Source organism: Suncus etruscus, chromosome 20 (genome assembly GCF_024139225.1).
Source record: "Suncus etruscus isolate mSunEtr1 chromosome 20, mSunEtr1.pri.cur, whole genome shotgun sequence".
NCBI classification, from domain to species: Eukaryota; Metazoa; Chordata; class Mammalia; order Eulipotyphla; family Soricidae; genus Suncus; species Suncus etruscus.
In genome coordinates this window covers 19,295,540-19,318,595 of record NC_064867.1, presented here as the reverse complement: position 1 = coordinate 19,318,595, position 23,056 = coordinate 19,295,540, and the positions used below count along the sequence as shown (strand labels likewise).

At 35.4% G+C, this 23,056-nt stretch overlaps 1 protein-coding gene across 2 annotated transcripts in view; it reads right to left on the bottom strand.

The window, feature by feature from the left end:
• Positions 1–23,056, bottom strand: part of ZNF385D (zinc finger protein 385D) — a 376,013-nt gene that overhangs the window by 93,270 nt on the left and 259,687 nt on the right. For both annotated transcript variants that reach the window (XM_049766069.1, XM_049766068.1), the window contains exon 4: positions 18,509–18,671. In XM_049766069.1, coding sequence (XP_049622026.1) covers positions 18,509–18,671 — 163 coding nt within the window. The remainder of the gene's footprint in view (positions 1–18,508; positions 18,672–23,056) is intronic.

The following is a 23,056-nucleotide window of genomic DNA, read 5'->3' as shown; positions in this document are numbered from 1 at the left end:
TCATAAGGAAGACTAGCATACTCCTGCTTTTAAGAAGCATCCATTTTACTGTAGATGCCAAATAAAAACAGTTAAATAAATAGATTATTTATGCAATAAATTGTTCATAAATAAGTTCTTTATATTGAACCTGGTGAATTATTTTAATTTTCACCAATTATCATTAATTGTACGTGTGCATATATGTGGAATAAAGATTTCACTTCTACGTGGTGATACACCAAACATTTGAGAAACACAGACATCTTGTTTTTATTTTGGGGAGAACTGTGGTTATTCTCAGTCCTTACTCCTGTCTTTAGACATAGGCTTCATTCTTGGATGTGCTTGGGTATCACAAAGGGTTCTAGGAATCAAATCCTGGTCAGTTCCATGTAAGGCAAAAGCCTAACCTACTGTACTATCTCTAGGGCCCTAGTGATTCTGGTATAGTACTTATATTCTATGATCCATAGTATATTTAAGTTAATATCTTAGCCTCAAATTGTCTCCAAGGAAAATGTGCTCCAAAGTGATTTGTAACTTTCACATTAGTCAAATTCTGTGACCCTCTTTCATCACTCAAGTCCTACATTCTATGTATTTTGGTCCTGCAATTACAGGGACACAATCTACCTTATATACTCATGATAAGTTGATATAATTAATTTCACAGACCCAATATGTAACGATGAAGTCATATGAATACATAAAAAGTAGTGTTTCTATTCCTATTCCTAGTTCCAAATACCACCTATCAGTCTGACATTAAATTTAACAATATCAACTTAATCCTGGTCAATACTGTGACCTTGCTTGTAACTCCAAATGCATATATTCTTGATTCAATACACCAATACATAACAACTAATATTCTTAAAAATAAGATGGATACATATGCATTCAAGAAAATCAAATAAAGTGTCCACTAAACTAAATTATCTAGCTGAATTATCTTACATCACTAAATTAGTAGGCTCTGGAGCTAGACTTGTTGAATTACTATTGTGGTTCCATCACTATTAGCTGTGTAATTCTGGTATAGTATTTATATTCTATGATGCATAATATATTTTAAAAATATGGTTAGAGTCCTAGTGAAGCTAAGATAGCAATAAAATAAGTCAATTTACATGAAATATCTTAATGTTTAACTCACATAAATTCTATAGCTGCTTGAACTATGGTCACTATTTCAATTAGAGATGCAATGAAGAGTCAATTTCTTATGTGGGAAGAATAAGCTAAGTCAGTCTCCCTTATCATTTGAATTATGTTTTATTAGGATATATGGGATGATGTAGATTAAATAGTCAATTTATATATTCATGTTTTTACATTCTCTAAAGGGTCATCATCTCTTCTGGATTTCTTGTTCTTTGGGGAGTCACACCTGGCTGTACTCAGAGTTTCCTCTTGGATTGTGCTCAAGGTGCACTGGGATTGAACCTGCTTTGACATGCAAGGTAAGCACTATATCTACTATATTAGATCACCAACCCTTTGATTATTTATAACTCAATGAGATGGAAAGCTTGCATGTTTCTTTCTCTTCTTGTGGTTGAGCTGGCTTTTCTTCTTTATTTTCATTAACTTCAGGGGGAATAAAAAATTGCTCATAAAATGTACTCTAACTTTCTAGTAGTCAGTAAAGGCAGAATATACCATTATCATAAGTGAGTTATAAGTTATCTTTGTTGAACCAAGCAGATATCTTCCTATCAAGAACACACACTTCTACCATACTATCACAAAGGCAAAACTCCAAATGATCTTGTGTATTTGACCTTGTAGAATAATTCACTCTGGTTTTCAACCTTCTTTCCTTCTAGTGTCACAGTTCTTTAGAAACAGGACAGAAATGACATTAAAGAGATTGCAACTGGAATAAACTTGAGCCCACTGGGCAGTTTGCTACTTAAGTCTTGGCTATTTTCTTAGGTCAGAGTTTTTAGAGCATGAATAAATTCAGTCAGTTTTGGCTCTGTGGAAAGAAAGTTTCAGCATTTATTTGTTTAATCTCTCCAAAGTAGTCCAAAAGCATTACCTGAAGGTAGAACTTAGAATTGAATTTCTAGTCCCAGAGGACACCATTGTTGCTGCTAGAATCACCCTAAAGCTCTAGCATGTAACAAGCACATTTTCAGTAAGAGTCTATTAATAAACTGATGAAAGCTCACCACTTAAAAGCTGAAGAATGCTATTTAATGCTCTCTTTTGCTTTTAATGGACTGAAACCTGTTAAAATGCTGCTAAATAAAAAGGCAAAATTTTCCTGTAGTTGCTAGAGGAAAAGGAATAAATACAGACTGATAATTGAGAGACTAATTCCAACAGACTCTACACCAAAATCAGAGGGAATGAAACAAAATCTGTGGTCTAGAGGGTCCAAGTCTTGAGATTAAACTAGAGACATTTCATTCAGATAGAACTTGAATGATTACATTATCAACTTTTTCTTGGACTATTAAATCAGTGGAGCAGAAAACAGGCACATTTGGTCTAAAGCTAGAGAGCTGGGGACAGTGGAGAGCGGATTAAAATGGCACAACAGATGTCTGGGGCTTTTGTATCAAGGTGCGTGCTCTGAAAGGCTCTTCCAGGGACTCTAATGCAGAGAATGGCTTATTGAACGCAAAAATGAGAGAACTTAAGGGACAGAGTTTTTCAAGGCTTTGCTCATTCTTTAACTTCCCAGATGGGCAGTTTCATCTATTTGTGGATCTGTGATGTCAAACTAACCAGTTGACAGTCATTTTTGGTGAGCTCTTTGCTTTTATGACACTTATTGGAATATAGCTTCAGATTCATCACTTAGCTCTCTTTCCCCAGCTAAGTAATAGTCCTGTTATATGAACCACCCTATGACATAGTTTGTCCTTGATGCCAAAGAGATCCAGTAAACCAAAAAGATTATGGAAGTTTTAAAACATGGTTTTGGTGTAGAAACATCTCATCTTTTCTAGTTGGAATTATTTTTCTAAAGTATTTCTTGCTTACCTAGCTTGTGGGGTGGGATGGCTATACACTTGGCAGTGCTCAGAATTTATCTGGTTTTATGTTCAGAGATCACATCTTAGCAAGGGTCAGGCAACAATAGAGGTGTCATGACTTTAACCCAAGTATGATGAGTGTAAGACAGGTAACCTCCCTGATGTACAATCACTCTGACCCCATAGATTTGGATTCACATTGTCACTATGAAAAATTTCAGCTGTTTTTTTTTTCCATGTGTTTCTAAAGCCAGTTGGCTTCAAACCATGGCTCTAGAGTTTTGAACCTCGTTCTAAACTGACTTACCGTATTTGCCAGTGTATAAAACGACTGGGCTTATAAGACGACCCGCTAATTTTGCAGTTAAAACATAGGTTTAGGCCTATATTCTCTGTATCAGACAGAACGTTCCTGTACGGCAACTGTATGTACCACAGTGAGCCAATCACAACAAGCAAAGGTTCAAAGGTTATACTGTAATAGACTTCCTCTCTGACTCTGGCCAATCTGAGCAGGCTTTTGACAGTGTAGATTCGGGTCCAGAACATTGTCTAATTTGCATGCATGGCCCGGAGAGATAGCACAGCGGTGTTTGCCTTGCAAGCAGCTGATCCAGGACCAAAGGTGGTTGGTTCAAATCCCGGTGTCCCATATGGTCCCCCGTGCCTGCCAGGAGCTATTTCTGAGCAGACAGCCAGGAGTAACCCCTGAGCAACGCTGGGTGTGGCCCAAAAAAAACCAAAAAAAAAAAAAAAAAAAAAAAACTAATTTGCATGCATAAAAAGCCTGCTTGGATTGGCTGAGTTAGAGAGGTGGTCCCAGCAGCCTGGCAGTGATTGGTGCAGGATCAAGTTAGAAATTTCCTTTTGTGGCAATATTCAGACAATTTTTGTTTAGCGGCATATTGAAACATTTTTCGGGATATACTCAGCGTATAATACGACCCCTGATTTTCGGTTGACTTTTTTGTTTCAAAAGTGTCTGGGCCCAGAGAGATAGCACAGCGGTGTTTGCCTTGCAAGCAGCCGATTCAGGACCAAAGGTGGTTGGTTCGAATCCCGGTGTCCCATATGGTCCCCCGTGCCTGCCAGGAGCTATTTCTGAGCAGACAGCCAGGAGTAACCCCTGAGCACCACCGGGTGTGAACCCCCCCCCAAAAAAAAGTCGTCTTATACGACAGAAAATACGGTAAGTTCCAGCTGGTTTAAGTAACCATATATAAAATGCCTTTCTCTTATGTCCCCATTTCTCCATTTCTCCAACTTCTTTGCCCAACTTTTCTTATCTTTTCTATTACTGTTATTCAATGAAATGGAATAATAATGTAGCAGATTTTACTGTAAAAATATATATCCTTAGAAATATCACCCATATAATGTCCATCGGTGAAATGGAGGAAATTTCAGCAAAGAGGTATAGAAAAATGATATTATAATTTTAGAGTTTATTTCATGAAAGTAAATAGAACTGAAGCCAGGATCTCTATTTTGAAACAAAATAGAGGTTCTTGTCCAATGGTCAGTATCACCAGCGTGAGTGAGGAAGGCTTTGGTATGACACCAAGAAATCTGGTATCCAACTCAAGATACATGGAAGATAGTCTTTACCTTCCACCAAAGCAAAAATTATCTAATTACTCAAAAATCATGCTAGCAATAATATGCTATTCCCATACAAAAATAGTACGTAACCCATGCATCTTTGTTGTTTTATTTCATAATTAAGTTGGGAGCAGCTTGTTTTGGATATACCAATATGTAAAACAATTGTTGCATAATTGAACATTTGTTACTACCAGGACAGGGAATACACACAAAATGATCTTTGGGTCAAAGTCAGCCAGATATATGTTTTCTTTAATTATTATTTAATTTTAGTCACTATACTTTGCATTTATTTTAATGGTAGAGACTTTTGCATAGATCACTCTAGAACCACACCTTCCATAGAGTATCCTCTTCCTGCCAACTATATTTTAGAGTCCCCCAATAAAAACATTACTTTGATTTTTGTTTGGTTTTTGGTCCACACACCCAGTAATGTTCAGAAATTACTCCGGAATTTGTGCTCAGGGATCACTTTTAATGGAGGTGGGGGACCATATGGGTGCTAGGGATTGAATCTGGAATGACTTTGTTCAAGGCTAACATATCACACACTATATTATTGTGCCACCCTAAGTCCCTACTATATTATCCCCCATCTCCAATTTCCCTTTTAGTAAGTTTTTCTTTGAAGTATAATTTTCAGTTTTCTTTGCCTTTGATAATTTGATATTATCCTATTATGTTTTTCAGTATCCCATATATGAAAGATTTCACTTGATCTTAGCCAAAAGGCCAAGACGCGATTCATATATGAGAGATTTCATTCTGTATTTTTCACACTGTCACTCCCTCTCTCAAAATTTACTCAGTCTGATAATCTTCAAAACTATCCATGTACAATCAATTTGCATAATTTTATCTTTTCTTATAGCCAAAGTATCCATTGTATATATGTACCATAGTTTCTTTTTCTACACTGTAAAAAACCAGTTGGGTTTTATTCACCAGTGCAACATTCCCACCACCAATGCACCCCATATCCCTCCACACACACCCCCTGCCTATATTTAAGACAGGCATTCTACTTCACTCACTCATTAACATTGTCATTCTACTTGTTAGTGTACTAACTGCACTCACCCCTCCTTAGGTGAGCTTCATATCATGAGCTGGTCCTTCCGGCCCACATCTCTGGATATTATTACAATAATGTCTTTTATTTTTCTTAAAACCCATAGATGAGTGAGACTTCTGTGTCTATCTCTCCCTCTGATTTATTTCATTCAGCATAATAATTTCCATGTACATCCATGCATAGGAAAAATTTATGACTTCATCTCTCCTGATGGCTGCATAATATTTCATTGTATAAATGTACCACAGTTTCTTTACCATTCATCTGCTGAAGGGCACTTGATTGTTTCCAGATCTGGCTTTTGAAAATAGTGCTGCCATGAATATAGGTGTGAGGAAGGGATTTTTTGTGTATTTCATTTTTGGAATATATTCAGTTCACTCACATATTTTCAATGGCTTCTTTTATAATAACAACCAAGTTGAAATATTGTGATAGAAATTTCATGGCAACAAATAACATTTCAAATCTTGCCCAATATAAAAAAGTTCTCTTAAATTTCTTTTTTTGTTGTTATGTTTTTGCGTTTGGTTTAGTTTAGTTTAGTTTTGTTTTGGGCTATACCCTGAGACACTCTGGGGTTACTCCCGACAATGTGCTCAGAAATCGCTCCTGGATTGGGAGACCATCTGGAATGCCAGGGATCGAACCAAGGTCTGTCCTGAATCAGCAAAGTGAAAGGCAAATGCCCTACCACTGCGCTATTGCTCTGCCCACTCTGTTAAACTTCTTTACAATAGAAGAAAACAAATCTTGGACCATTTCAGAGATACTGAGAAACTTTGAAGTTCTTCTTCCTGAACAGCATGTAAAAATTTTAGCATTTTATTTTTCTCTTATTTTTCTTGAATCCTCTAGAAAAATTATCAGTGGAATCAGACCTAGTTAAAAATAATAATGAAGTGCAAGTGAAATAGAATCATTCAGACAAAATATCCTATATTTTTACCCTGAGTGTGTTCAAATTGGACAAGCCCAAGATTTTCAAAATTTGTCACCTCAAGATATTTGACTCTAGCTTGCAGGTTATTTTTGAGCAAAAAGTAATGAAAGTTCTGGAGTACACTATGAATCCTTCCCCTAATCAAATGAGTAATCATTGCTTTCTATAATATGATTGAAGAACACTTTTGGGAGGTTATTATCATCCAGGCATAGGTTTCTCTGAAAATATGTCCTCTCTAATAACAGTATCTTTTTTCTCAGAGTAAAAACTGCCTCAACCACCTTTCTCCTTTATTTCTCAAGATCTCTCACCAAGAGTTACATACTTTTATTTTTGATAAAATGAGAAGTTTCTTTGAGAAAATGAGAACTCTGGAAAACAATATGAATATTCCTCAAAAAACTGGAAATAGAGCTCCCATATGATCCAGCAATACTACTCCTAGCATTATACCCTAGGAACACACACACACACAGAAAATTAAAAATTGTCCTCTGCACTCATATGTTCATTGCAGCAGTATTTACAAGGGCCAGAATCTGAAAACTACCCAGACACCGACAACAGCTAAAGAAACTGTGGTATATCTATATGATGAAATACTATGCAGCCAATCAAGAAAAATGAAGTCATGAAATTTTCCTATTCATGGATGGACACGAAAACTATTATGCTGGGGCCGGAGAAATGGCGCTAGAAGTAAGGCATGTAGTATATGAAAAAGTTTCCATAAGATTATTCTTGGAATTGTTGTATATAAAAGTATTTCCTTAGGATTGTTCTGTGACTATTGCCCCACCTAGCCCTTCCAGGTGGGGCGCTGTGGAGTTGGCAATAAATAGCTTGATGGACAGGGGAGAGGGATCCTTTTGCGAAAGCTGCAGGCTGCAGGAGGATTCTCTCGCTTTCTTTGCCCAATCTTTTACACCCTATCCTTCTTGTCTGTGTGGATTATTATTTGCTGAGGATAAATATTACCAAGGTTGCCCTCCGAAAGGGGACAAGGGGATGGGAAGTAATTTCTCATTCTGGGGACTGTTCTTGAATGCACAAATACCCAACAAAGGATTTAACAGCGAAGATAACTTACAAATGGCACCCGGGCGCCATTTGTTGTGTTAAATAATTAATACTTGAAGTGGATGGAGAAGGATGTAGATGGATGGAGGTGGATGGTGAAGGATGGAGGCCTTTGTTCTTAGGCCCCAGCCACGTGGCTTCATCCCCCATTAACCGGCGGGTTTGGGGTCCAGGAAATCTACGGGTATTGAACTCACTCACAGGCAAGCATCAGGAAGCATCAGCTTTATTCATACCCTATCCACCACATGTGTGTGGCCTACATCATAACCTTTCAAGCACTAGTTATTTTTGGCCCTGCATCTTAACTCCTTTCAGCCATTTTTCTTTGACCTCCATGCTGGTCAAAGACCAAAAGAGGCAAAGAGCCAGAGAGCTCAGCAGGGCAGCCCCTAATCCCCTGGCTAAAAGGCTTATATGCCTTTTCCAAGACCCCTTCCAGGAATGGGTGGGGTCTCGTAGGTAAGGTTAAGTTACCTAGGGAGAAAGGGTGGGGGATGAGGCTTCAAGGCATCTGCCTTGCAAGCGCTAGCATAGGATGGACCGTGGTTTTATCCCCTGGCATCCTATATGGTCCCCCCAAGCCAGGGGTGATTTCTGAGTGCATAGCCAGAAGTAACCCCTGAGCATCAAATGAGTGTAGCCCCCCAAAAAACAAAAAAATTAAAATAAAAAAGAAAGAAAACTAATGCTGAGTGAAATTAGTCAGAGGGAGAGAAATAGACACAGAATAATCTCATCTGTTGGATTTAAGAAAAATAAAAGATAGTATGATAATAATGCCCAAATACAATAGAGATGAGGGCTAAAAGGACTAGCCCACGATATGAAGCTTAGCAGAAAGAGTGATGAATGCAGTTAGAGAAATAACTACACTAACAACTATCATGACAATGGTAGTGACTAAGAGAAATAGAATGCCAGTCTCTAACACAGGCAGGGAGTAGGGAGAAAGGAGATGGGGCATTGGTGGCTGGGAGGTAGCACTGATGAAGGATGGTATACTTTTTATGACAAAAGCTCAACTACAAACATAGTTTGTAACCATGTGGCTTAAAAAAGGTATTATTGAAAAAGAAGTTGTCAGGTTTTTGGTAGATATCCTTAAAAGACTCCAATTTTTCTACTTGTGTTCTAGCATTTAGCATAAACACTCTTCATGAAAATGATTCAAAAGAGTGTGCAGTGAGAACTAATTCCACATTCAGTTTTCTTTTTCCTGATAGTAAACATCTTCACATCTATTGAGTGGTCACTTTTCAAATCTTCTTTGAAACAAATCTGTAATATTTTTGGTCATACTTAAATTTGAGCCAGGCTTCAGAAACAACCCAATAGCCCAATGACAAACAAATTTTAAAAAAGTTCTGGCTTATATACATGATAAAATACTATGCAGCCATAAGTAAAGATGAAATCATGCCATTTACTGATATGTGGATAGAACTAGAGAGTATTAGAGGCAGAGAAGCAAAATAAAGGACGAGAGAAATTTGTTATGGTGAATATAAGAAAATTCAGTCAGGAAATAACAAATGGTCAATGGTGACAGGTCCAGATAGTGGTCTATAGAACTGACTTTGCCAAGGAGGGTAGGTGGTGGGTGGCAGGAAAAACCAGAGAGACAGAGAGAGAGAGAGAGAGAGAGAGAGAGAGAGAGAGAGAATGAGAACTTGCATAATCATCATGGCTAATCTTGTCTACATTATTAAATTAAAATTTCCTTTTCTGGCTCATCTGATGTTGTTTTGATACCAGCCATTCCTAAATGGAACACAGAAGGATGGGAGGTTTCACTGCACTTTAAGCACCTTGTTGCCTCAGAGTTTGATGAGGCATAGTAAATGATTTATTCAAATTTAATAGTGCAAAATGTAGTTAAGGATGATCCTAACTTAAATCATAACAAAAGCAAAGCCGTCAAAGCACTGACCAAGAAACACAAAAATGATACCCCAGGGAGTTAAATGTGTTCACTGCCCTCAAGTTTAACCCAAACCCAGTGCCACTCCCTAGAATTAATCAGACTCAATCTGACTCAACAGGGCTTTTTTTGAAATGTTCTTAATTCTCATTAGAAATTGAAGTAGCACAGTAATTTAATGATGAATTGGAATGCAATTATGATCATTAAAATAGCAACTTAATTTTATACTGTCTCTGGGAAATTCTCAACCCAAGGGTTACACATTCAAATTCTGAGTTACACTGGTTAATGTCTTTGATTTGTATAACAAAGTAGATAAATGCAATAGAATTCAATTAGTAAAACTAATTATATGCATCCAAATTGTTACTATAGGTTTTACCATTAAAATATTCTCAAGATAATATTCATTACAATGAAATTGATAATATATTGATATTTTAATGTAAAAAATCTAGTTACTGTTATAAAGATATATGGGCTATATTGGTGTACATACTAACAAGGAGAAACCTTTATAAAGTTGGCAGACAGAAATTTACACTTCACTTTGGGCCATAAGAGGCTGTAAATAGAAGCCTGAAGGTAGAAATTGGCCAGATCAAGTGTGAATCTATTTGTCTGTTTGCAGTCAGGCATATATGTACTGCACACAAATGCGCATCTTTTATGCATCAACAGGTGAGTCAAGGGCCGGAGTGGCAGCACAGGGGGCTAGATCGATAGCACAGTGGTAGGGCATTTGCTTTGCCCACATCTGACCTAGTACGGAAGAGGATTCGATCCCGAGTATCCCATATGGTCCTCCAAGCCAGGAGCGATTTCTGAAAGTTGATCCAGGAGTAATTCCTGAGTACTGCCAGGTGTGGCCCAAAAAACAAACAGACAAACAAACAAAAACCAGGTGATTCATTGATCGGGAACGCACATGGAGAAATCTTTGAAATCAAAAGAATGCACAATCCTTGTTTACAATCTTCCCGTAAAAGTTGTAGGCAGCCAGTGATGGTGAACACATACTGGAAAATGAATAATGTCTGATTTCAGGCTTTGTTTGGAATTCACAGAACATCAAAGAAAATATCTTTTTACTTTAAATACTTGATTTAGTTTGGGTTTCACTGAGTCAGTACATGCACTATGTTTCCTGACTTGAAAAACTTGCCATTTAATATGTTTTATAAGTTATATATATATATATATATATATATATATATATATATATATATATATCAACAGATCTCCTTTTTTTTTGGTCTGATGCCTAAAAGATGCACATTTGTGTGCCAGTACATACATGCCTGGCTGCACACAGACATATATATATGTATATATATATATATATATATATATATATATATATATATATATATATATATGTAGAATTTTTGCATTTTGGGCTACACATCACACTTTGCTTAGAAATAAAAATTCTCAATTGACTATATATATTATTTTGTCTACATATATGTAGAATTTTTGGAATTTGGACCAAAACTCAAAATGCTCAGAGGTTAATCTTTATCTGCACTCAGGAATCACTCCTGATAGTCTTAGGGGACAATATGGATTGCTGAAGATTGAACTTGGGTTGGCTCTTTGCAAGGTAAATACCCTACCAGCTTTACTATCTTTCTGGTCCTTGGCCATATCTTTTAACAAGTGCTCATTTTACATGATCATATTTTATCACTGTTCAATGTTGTGTTACATTTAATATTTCTGACTTTAAAAATCATTATTTTAGTTAGATATTTTATTAAATGATTGCTTTCATTAGGTCAGTGGGAAATCATGAAATATACATATATACATACATATAAATATGTAAACAGACACACACATGAGAGATGTTTCTAAAAGTGTAGAATATGGTAGATAAAGCTACTGGGAATTTCATTTTAAAATTCATTCATATTTCTGACATTTTATAGCTATGTCAGCTTTTTAGTTTATCACTTATTTTTATTGCAATGATATTTCTGATGAAGAAATCCAAATTGTCACATGCAAGGAGTATGCACATATCACATGCAAAGGTATAAATATATACATTCCTAGTATATGTTGAACCTGGTGATTGGAATACAACATTAAATTAGACACAAGCTCTAAGTTTTGTTCTTATCTTGTATGCCATATTCCAGCATTAAAACAGAAAATAGACAATATATTCTTTCAGATATTTAGGTTTTTATAGCTTTGCTTGTTCACTATATTGAAGAAGACAATATGTTCTTGTCCAGATGCAGAATTCATTGTGAAATTCTGTACTGTAAGAAGTAGTTTTATGTATTGCATCTAGGTCAAAATTTTTATTCTTTAACAGAACCAGAAAAAAATCACTCATCTTGATTTTCTCAAGAAGTAAGAACAAGAAAGCTTTTTGCTGTTGTTATTTCCACACACTCCTAATATATAATTTGTTATCATTGATTCATATACAAATATCCTGAAAATCACAAATACACAATTGTAGGTGTTTTATTTTCTTTTTGAATTTTCTTTAAAAAAAAAATCTCACCAGAGATCTGTTATCAGCATGCTCTGCTAGCACTTATCACACATCTTGAGAAAGGAATACTTGATAAAGTCTCTTTCTTTGACCAATCTAAAGCAAGTCAGAAGCCAGTGGCAAGAAAAGAAAAAACACTTTAGGCATAAATGGTCTCACAGTGGTGCTTCAAATACTGAGCCAAGATGCAAGCAATGTGGTCTTTTATCATAGTAGTGATTGTCCCCAGGAGGCTTTGGTTAGGAGAATGGGTCACAATAGAAAATCCCCAGGAGCTAGTACAATTTCCATTACCTCAAGGGAATATGTGCTGATAGTAAAATACTCTATTCTGACTGCCTTCATATTACCTCAAACTTCAACTAAACTATGAATTCATGAGCCACAAAAATGTCTTTTAAAAAATATGAAAGGCTTATTATGAAGATCTGACATAGTGTAGAATATTCGAGAACTGGTATGGAAAGCAGATTCCTTCTTATAAGTAAACATGTATATATAATATATGATATTATGATATAGAAGTGATATAGAGGAGATAAAATCATTCACACAAATATGTAACAGAATGATATTATAATAATAAGTCCAACTTGTTGTTCAACATAATTTAAAACATTTCAGATTGTTATTTGAACTCCACATCAAAAATCTCTGAATAGGGGCCAAAGCAGTGGCTCAAATGGTAGGGCATTTGCCTTGCACTTGCTAACCTAGGATGGACTGCAGCTCAATTCTCAGCATCCCATGTGGTCCCCCAAGCCAGGAGCAATTTCTGAGCGCATAGCCAGGAGTAACCTCTGAGCGTCACTGTGTGTGGTCCAAAAACCGAAAAAAAAAAATATCTTTACATCAAGAAAACTTTTTCCTTCTATATTTATATTTCTATATTTATATTTTTATATATTTCTATTCTTATAAAAATAAAAGCAATGCTAATTCCCATTTGTACTGTCTATTTTCTAAATGATACTGGGGATGGTTTTATCTTTGGATTATTAATTTTTACCTTCTTTCTAGATGCTCATTATCAAATTTTGAAAAGGGAGAAATATATACCCTAAGGTTTTTTGTTGTTGTTGTTGTTGTTTGGTGGCAGTGATTTGATGGAAACAACTGGCTTGAAAAGAAATGTTCAGGAAAGAAAAGAACCCATATTTTTGTGAAAATACAATTGACTCATTTTCCCAAAGGCATTATTTTTAACATGTTCAATTACTGGCCATCATTTTACATCTGATTTCTTCTTTATCATAAATAATGCTTTTTATCGCTCTACGTCCCAGAACAAATAATGCACACTGCAATACAAATTTATAGTCAATTTCAGAACAAATAAATACTTGACATTTGTAGACTAAGTATAGATTCAAATTCTTTTTTACTATGGGAATCTTACTCAAATTAGTATTTTTAGTAAAATAATGTAAATCATGTACCTTGAATAAAATTTAATTTAAAAAAGAGAATGGGAAATATATAACACTAAATCACATTGAAAGTGCAAATTTAAATGGCAGTATAGGAGTTTTAGCCTACAAATTTATTTGTGATTTAATATTCATTCACTGGAATTAGAAAGGGGTCTTAGATTTATAGATTACATAATTTAATCAAGTCTACCCACTTAATAAGATAGCTAACTCTCTAATCATAGCTACCAAAGGGATATTAATAATGACAAATTTTATTTACTTGTACAACTAATGGCTAAAGGCTAACAAAAAGGCAAACTTTTAAGTGTTAGACTTGATGTCTAACACTTGTAATTCTGAAATTTAATTAGCAATATCTGAGAATTTCTTAAATATGCTCTCTTACATAATAATATATGCAGTTTTATTTTTATCATTATTATTTAGAAAGATATAATTTTTATTGAAAGGTAGAAGAGGAATAAAATTCCCAGTCTGTAAGAATTTAGTTTATAGAACCAAGTTTTATTTAAGATATATTCTGCAAAAAAAAAAAAGTTAATGAAAGGTTAATCAAAGTTTGTATTTTCTATGAATATGCCATTTAGCAATATAAGGTAGAGGAAATTAAATTTTAAGAAATGTATCTTAGCATTATTAGAAAGGTATGTATTTTCATTGACTTCTATGGGAAAAATTTGAAAGAATAATGCAAGGCATAAAGATGGCAAAGAATAGAATATTTTTAGTAAAGTATAATAGAGGTGAGAAAGGGAAGTTTGGAATGCAAGTTGTGGATAAACTATGAGGACCATGTGGTTCAGGAAATAGCATTGAAGGAGCTGGAGACATAGCTCAGCACCCATATGGTCTCCCAGCTTTCCAGGAGCTATTTCTGAGTGCAGAGAGTAACCCCAGAGAGTAACTGGGTGTGGCCCATTGAAAACTGCAAATAGATAAGTGCTTTGATGTTTGTACTTATATATATATATATATATATATATATAGTATAAATAAACAATGGAACAAAGGGCATGACTTTTAATTATAGATAACGTTTTTAAACAATAACTTAATTTAAGCATCATGATTACAAACAAGCTTATTGTTGGGTTTCAGTCATAATAGGTACACCACTCTTCACCAGTGCAACCTTCCTGCCACCAATGCAGCCTCCTCCCCTACCCCTTCCTGTCTTCAAGACAAGCATTCTATTTCTCTCACTCTCATTGTCATGATAGTTGTTAGTTTAGTTATTTCTCTAACTGCACTCACTGCTCTTTGTGGTGAGCTTTATATCATGAGCCTGTTCTTTCAGCCCTCATTTCTTTTGTCTCTGGGTATTATTACCATACTGTCTTTTATTTTTCTTATATCCGACAGATGAGTGAGGCTATTCTGTGTCTATTTCTCTTCCTCTGACTTATTTTACTCAGCATAATAGTTTACTTGTCCATCCATATACAGGAACATTTCAAGATTTCATTATTTTTCTGATGGCTGCATAGTATTCCATTGTGTATACATACCACAGTTTCTTTAGTCACTCATCCAGTGCCGGGCATCTGGACTGTTGGTCTAATACAATCAAAACTGAACTTGCATGAACTTTTGGAATACTGCAAGCTATCTCAGTAAGCCCAGTGCAATGGGCTTATATGCTTTACTAGCTTTCTGGCCACTAGATATTTTTTTATATACTAAGGAACTGGATTTTTTTTAATCAGGAAAGATTTGTTCAACTTAGTCAAAATATGTGTGTATCTTTCAAGTATAATAAACTTAAAATAGAAAACAATTTACAATAGCACATTGAAGAGCATGATTTGTAGTATCAGAGTCTAAGAAACATATCTTATATGTAGCTTACTACAAGTTGATTTCTGGATCACATAGTGCCTTTGCATTATCAGGGATGGATGGACCTACCTGGTGGACCCCTAGTACCATTAACGTGGCTTGGGCAATTATCGATACCTAATATCCTGGAGGAACACTGCATCCTCGGGACTTTGCCTAGTTGTGCACCTGGGCCTCCTACACCAATTGGGACAACACCCACCCCTCAAGAAAAATAACAATTTCAGGACTAAATCTCTATATCTGCCTCCAAACATATTATTCTTTACAGAAACAAACTTGAATTATCATGCTTTTTTTATTTGAAATTGTACTCTGTATAAGGAAGCAGAGAGTAAAAAAAAAAAGCCAAGGAATCATTTTCAGAAATCTCCATTCTGTCATCATAGATATCTCTGATTTATACTGCTGCCTATCTGAGACAATTCTATTAAATAACAAAGGAGGGAGTCTCATTTGACATTTTCATGGAAATTCCATTTAAAAAACATACTTTGACTTAAAATACTTGATAAGAATATTAAAATTTGTATTTTAACTCTAAAATTTAATGATTATTTTTTCAGCACCTTGGTCCTTATGAAAACTATGACATTCCTAATGTCCTTCATTTATTTGTTTCAGTTTTAGGATTTTTTTTAAGCTTTACAGACTTGTCCTATAAACTATTCTGCATTAGAAAACAATGCTTTTCATATAACAAATATTTTCATTTTGTAGCCTTCCTGGAATTGACTCTAGTTCCAGTTTGTAAAAGACAATTAACCATTTTTAAACAAAAAATAATTAGAGAAGGTCAGGTAGCTCCTGTAAAAATGTGCTTATTGTATTTATTTTCTCACAACTCAATTCAATACTTGCTTCCATTCAATTTACAACACAATAGAACCTTGGCAATTTTGGACTATTTTAATTTAGTCTCTAAATTTAGTAATGGTGTTTTATATATACCGTTCATTAACAAAATAGAGCCCACCTATGTGAAACTTTTTCTAACCCAAATAATTAGCTCTATCAATATATGAATAGCCTCATTGTCAGAGGTATCTTTGAGTTTGAAAGATAAATCTGGCAAATAGAAACTATTGATAAAACAGAGAGTAGGAAAGCTTGAAGGCAGACCAATACTTTACATCAAATTCTTGCCTTTAGGGGCCGGGAAGGTGGCGCTAGAGGTAAGGTGTCTGCCTTACAAGCGCTAGCCAAGGAACGGACTGCGGTTCGATCCCCCGGCGTCCCATATGGTCCCCCCAAGCCAGGGGCGATTTCTGAGCACATAGCCAGGAGTAACCCCTGAGCATCAAACGGGTGTGGCCCAAAAACCAAAAAAAAAAAAAAATTCCTGCCTTTATATCAAACTCTTTTGTATCAAAATCTTCTCTCTTATTTCACTGTTATACTTACACAACTTGAAAACATTTATTCAGGGAACACATAGCTTAAGGAATCTTAAATTTCACCACAATATTTGGGAGTAAAAATTACACCTATTTCATGTTATATTTATGCCCCAATAGTCCCTGAACATGAAGTTTTCCATTAACAGAGAAAAGATTAATTCTTTCTCTCTAAACGTATGATTTATATGTAAATTAATAAACCAACACAATCCAATTCAGTTATTGTTTTGTATGCTAAATAAGTGAACATGACAATAAGTTCATTTTTCTTTTATATTCTAGGTGACAAAATTAAACAAATCATAGGGAGGAAAAAAGGTGAGACAAAACTTAGCCACCCAATAGACATTTTGTCAACACCTACAACATGCCCAAGATAATATTAAGATGAGACTTGACCAATAGTACTGTGGAAATGCTGCTTGCCATGCAAGCAGCTGACCTGAGTTTGATCCCTACCATCCCATATGTTTCCCTGAGCACTGCCAGGAGTAATTTCTGAGTGTAAAGCTAGGAGTAATTGCTGAGCATTTCCAGGTGCTGTTGAAAAACCAAAAAAAGAAGAAGAATAAAATAAATTGCTAATATAATGTTATATTATAACATATGTTATATGACAAATGTTACTCAGTATTAAAGATTATAGAATTCCAGGAGAAGATTTGTGTGGTATATACTATTAATACCTGCATAAAGAGTGTAGCATGATCACAGAGATTCAGAAACATCATTATCACTTACAGATCAACAAAAGAACAACAAAAAATAAACCTGCCTATATCTTTTTCTACCAGATGCTGTAAAATTGTTTTATCTGTCTAATTTTTATGTGACATTTTGTATTTTCATCAATCACAACCAGATTTTCTTCTAGTTAAAACAATAACATCTATGTTGATAAGAACAACTGACATTTTCAGACTGAAAAAGTAAAGTCATTTTTTTCCCTAGAAATTGATGTATGCACATCTATGAATCAAACAGAACTTCTTTTAATGCAAATTCTGGAAAGGAGTGATCTTATATTTTAAAATTCAAGAATTCAAGGAAATCCCACTAGTGTCCCCTGCTGTGAATATACTAGTTGTTTGTAGAAACTATCCCAAGTGGCCATTAAGAGACTATTATTGCACTGTAAAGACTGTTAAAAAGAATAATTCGTTTCAATAACACTTACCTGTATTTGCTGAATGAATACTACCCAGCCATAACAAGCTCACAACCAAAGAGTTACTACTTAAAAACAATGCAATGCTTGGGATTTATGCTCTAAAACTGTCAGTAATAATGTCCTTATTGGGGCCTTCTCAATTTATTGAGCATACTTTGCTTTGTATTTAGAGTTAAATCAAATCTAGTATGCAGTTACAAGATAAGGTGGTGCATACAAGATGTGAACAATATACACTGAAAAGGTTCACTTTGCCAAAGGGTCATAGAAGACATAATTTCAAATGTCTTTATGATTTGTGTGTTCTTACGGAACAGCCATATGACTGTTTTAAATGCCAAATATGCATCGTTACTAAAAATTTACTTAATTGCTTAAGGATATTAGAAAAATGAGTGAAAGAAAACCATTGCCATTACACAGAAAGATGGATTAAGTATGAATCAATGCAACAGGAACATAAATAAATAAACATGAGGCTAGACAAGAGAAGGAACCCCAAAGAACACTGATGGCAACAACGAAGATCATTGCTTAACCTGTTTTGTCAGAGCTGGTATTGATGGTGTTGGTAGTGATGGAAGTGAAGGTAGTCTTTGCGCTGTCCTTGGCAGTTACAGATTTCTGCTTATTTTTCATGGCTTCCAGTGCTTTGAGCTTCTTGGCATGTTTCGTGCCTTTGTAGTGGGCCGCCGCCTGGCTCTACAAAGAAGAAAAAAATGAACCATGCAATCAGGCTCATTTCTAAACTGACATCCTCTGTATTACTGCAAATACAGACTCCCTTTCAATAAAAGGTACCATTCAAACAAATTCTGGCCATGACCAGACAGTATGATTCTATTTAGAATGATGCAAGAAAGTAATGAGAATTAAGCTTTAAAAATCTCTGGAGAGAAGAAAGAAAGGCTATTCTTCTCTTTAAAGAAATAGAACTGACCCCAAACACATCAACAACACTTTCTTTTTTGAAATGGGAAAAAGCTAACAATTGCATCGGTTTTGCCTCTGCTCTTCCGTGGCAGATGCTGGGTTCTCAAAGATAAACAAGGGCCAAAGAAAAGAATAATTATCACCCCCTTGACTCAGGAGATGTATTTTCTCTATTTACAATGTGTGGTATTAATACAGTGTCCAACAGATGTCTACAAGCAAATGTTTCTATATAACAAGTGAAGCAGGCACCCTGACGAAAGGAATGAAGTTTGAGCTCTCAAAAGTAAATGCATTACCTATGTCCAAAGGATAGTACATGGAAGCTAGGTAATTTTCCGATTTTTTTCTCCTTGCTTCCTATGGAGAGGTGTGTGAGAAATTCAAAATAGAGGCATTCTTTCAAAATACAAATCTACGATGCCCTACTTCATTGTCAGGAGGCTTCCCAACAGGGCCAGTGCAATGTCATTTTTTGACTATGCCTTTTGAGGATTGGTTATTTTTGTACTCTACAAGTTTCTTTTTCCTAACACTATTTTTTGAATACTAAAGAAAAACAGATAAAAAAAATCTCAATAAATAAATAAATAAACATTTATGATAGCTTTTTCATTAGGAAGAAAAAATCATTGTGAATGGGTATAAGCAGGAGGCTTCTGATATCACAAGTTTTCTAGCATAAAGCGTTTTAAAATGTCACTTTATACACAAGAAATCTCCATGAAATATTGCCTTTTATGTGACCCATCATTTCAAAATATTATGTAAACTCATTTTTTACTATCCTCTGCATCACTGGGAACTATAGTCAGAGAGAATACTGCAGTAAATATTCTTTATAAATAATAAAAATATTATTTGCATCATTCTGATAACTAATTTCCAAAGATTAGGTACCCTTATTGAAAGCACACTGGACAAGGAAATTATATATAAGAAACAGTTGGAACAGAGAAGACACTCATGCATCAGTTATAAGTTTTTCAATAACATACAACATCAAAAGACAAAGTGTAAGTCAAACGATGGTGTTAAGACGGTACAGTGAATTAAAAACCAGTGATATATTGGATTTATTGGTTTTTCCATGATGAATGCTACTAAATAGAGCAAAGTTCCTTTTAATTCTGTCTTGCCTTTCTTTTTCATAAATCAAATTGATCAGCTTTATCTTTTCAAAGCAATATGCTATGTTCAATTTTCTCCAGGTAGCGGGTTAAATTTTTTACCTTAAAGCAAAAAATTCTCTATTCTCTCTGCATTCTTTCCCCTAGTTTATAAGAAAATGCTTATGTATAACATACAATAAAATATCAACTATAGATTAAAATGCTATTTCTGGGGCTGGCGAGGTCGCGCTAGAGGTAAGGTGTCTCCCTTGCAAGCACAAGCCAAGGAAGGACCACGTTTGGATCCCTCGGCGTCCCATATGGTCCCCCCAAGCCAGGGACAATTTCTGAGCGCTTGGCCAGGAGTAAGCCCTGAGCATCAAACAGGTGTTGCCTGAAAAACTAAAAAACAAACAAACAAAAAAACAATGCTATTTCTTCTTATGCCTCAAAATATATATTTATATTTCTACCAAATTTGCAATTCAGTGATATATGAAATCGATAATTTACAGTTTTAATACAGTAGACTGAAGTTAATATATTGAGAAACTTACTTGTTTCATAATATTACTAATAGTAAAAATATAAAGAATTTTCAAGTTAAAATTTACTTAAATACTTTACTTCCAAATAGACTGAAAAGTAGTGCTTCTTTTTTTACTCATTTTCTTCTGTATTTAAACATCTTGATTACATAAATGATTGTTTAGGTTTCAGTCATGTAAAGAACAGCCCCTTCACCAGTGCAACATTCCCACCACCAATGTCCCAAATCTCCCTCCATCCCACCCCACCCCCACCTGTACTCCAGACAGGCTTTCCAGTTCCCTCATTCATTTACATGATTATGGTAGTTCTCTGTGTAGTTATTTCTACAGCTGAACTCACCACTTTTTGTGGTGAGCTTCATGAAGTGAGCTGGTGTTCCAGCCCTCCTCTCATTGTCTCTGAGGATTGTTACAAAAATGATTTTTATTTTTCTTAAAACCCATAGATGAGTGAGACTATTCTGCGTCTCTTTCTCTCTCCCTCTGACTTATTTCACTCAGCATGATAGATTCCATGTACATCCATGAATAGGAAAATTTCATGACTTCATCTATCGTGACGGCTGCATATTATTCCATTGTGTATATGTACCACGGTTTCTTTAGCCATTCGTCTGTTAAAGGGCATCTTGGTTGTTTCCAGAGCCTGGCTATTGTGAATAGTGCTGCAATAAATATAGGTGTGAGAAAGGGTTTTTTGTATTGTATTCTTGTATTCTTAGGGTATATCCCTAGGAGTGGAATAGCTGGGTCGAATGGGAACTCAATTTCCCGATTTTGGAGGAATCTCCATATCAATTTCCATAGAGGTTGGACTAGACCACATTCCCATAAGATAAGAGTTCCTTTCTCTCCACATCCCCACCAGCACTAATTGCTCTCATTCTTTGTGATGTGTGCCAATCTCTGTGGTGTGAGGTGGTATCTCATTGTTGTTTTGATTTGCATCTCCCTGATGATTAGTGACGAGGAGCATTTTTTCATGTGCCTTTTGGCCATTTGTATTTCTTATTTATCAAAATGTTTGTTCATTTCTTCTACCCATTTTTTTTATGGGATTAGACGTTTTTTCCTTGTAAAGTTCTGTCAGTGCCCTATATATTTTGGATATAAGCCCCTTATCTGAAGGGTGTTGGGTGAATAGTTTCTCCCACTTGGTGGGTGACTCTTGTATCCTGAGCACTATTTCTTCTGAGGTGCAGAAGCTCCTCAGTTTAATGTATTACCATCTGTTGATCTCTGCTTCCACTTGTTTGGAAAGTGCAGTTTCCTCCTTGAAGATGCCTTTAGTCTCAATGTCATGGAGTGTTTTACCGACATGGTGTTCCATATATACCTTATGGTATCAGGTCTGATATCAAGGTTTTTCATCCATTTGGATTTTACCTTCATACATGATGTTAACGGGGTCTATGTTCATTTTTTTGCAAGTGGCTAACCAGTCTGCCAGCACCACTTGTTGAAGATATTTTCCCTGCTCCACTTAGGATTTCTTGCTTCCTTGTCAAAAATTAGGTAATTGTATGTCTGGGGGACAATGTCTGAGAACTCAAGCCTATTCCCCTGATCTGAGGGTCTGTCTTTATTCCAATACCATGCTGTTTTGATAACTATTGCTTTACAGTACAGTTTAAAGTTCGGGAAAGTAATGCCTCCCATTTTCCTTTTCTCTAGGAGTGCTTTAGCTATTCGAGGGTGTTTATTGTTCTGGATGAACTTCATAAGTGTTTGATCCACTTATTTGAAGAATATAATGGGTATTTTTAAGGGGATCACATTAAATCTGTATAATGCTTTGTGGAGTATTGCCATTTTAATGATATTATTCCTGCCAATCCATGAGCAGGGTGTATGTTTCCATTTCCGTGTGTTCTCTCTTATTTCTTGGAGCAGAGCTTTATAGTTTTCTTTGTATAGTTCCTTCATGTCTTTGGTCAAGTTGACTCCAAGATATTTGAGTTTGTGTGGCACTATTGTGAATGGGATTGCCTTCCTGACTTCCATCTCTTCCCTTTCATTATTGGTGTATAAAAAGGCCATTGATTTCTGTAGGTTGATTTTGTAGCCTGCCACTTTGCTATATAAATCTATTGTTTCTAGAAGCTTTTTGGTACAGTCTTTAGGGTTTTCTAAGTAGAGTATCATGTCATCTGCAAACAATGAGAGCTTGACTTCTTCCTCTCCTATCTGGATTCCCTTGATATCTTTTTCTTGTATGATCGCTTTAGCAAGAATTTCCAGTACTATTTTGAAGAGGAGTGTGAGAGCGGACAGCCTTGTCTTGTACCAGAATTTAGAGGAAAGAATTTTATTTTTTCTTCATTGAAGATAATATTTGCCATTGGCTTGTGGTAGATGACTTCAACTAGATTGAGAAAGGTTCCTTATATTCCCATCTTGCTGAGAGTTTTGATAAAGAATGGGTGTTGGACCTTATCAAATGCTTTCTCTGCATCTATTTATATGATCATGTGATTTTTATTTTTCTTCT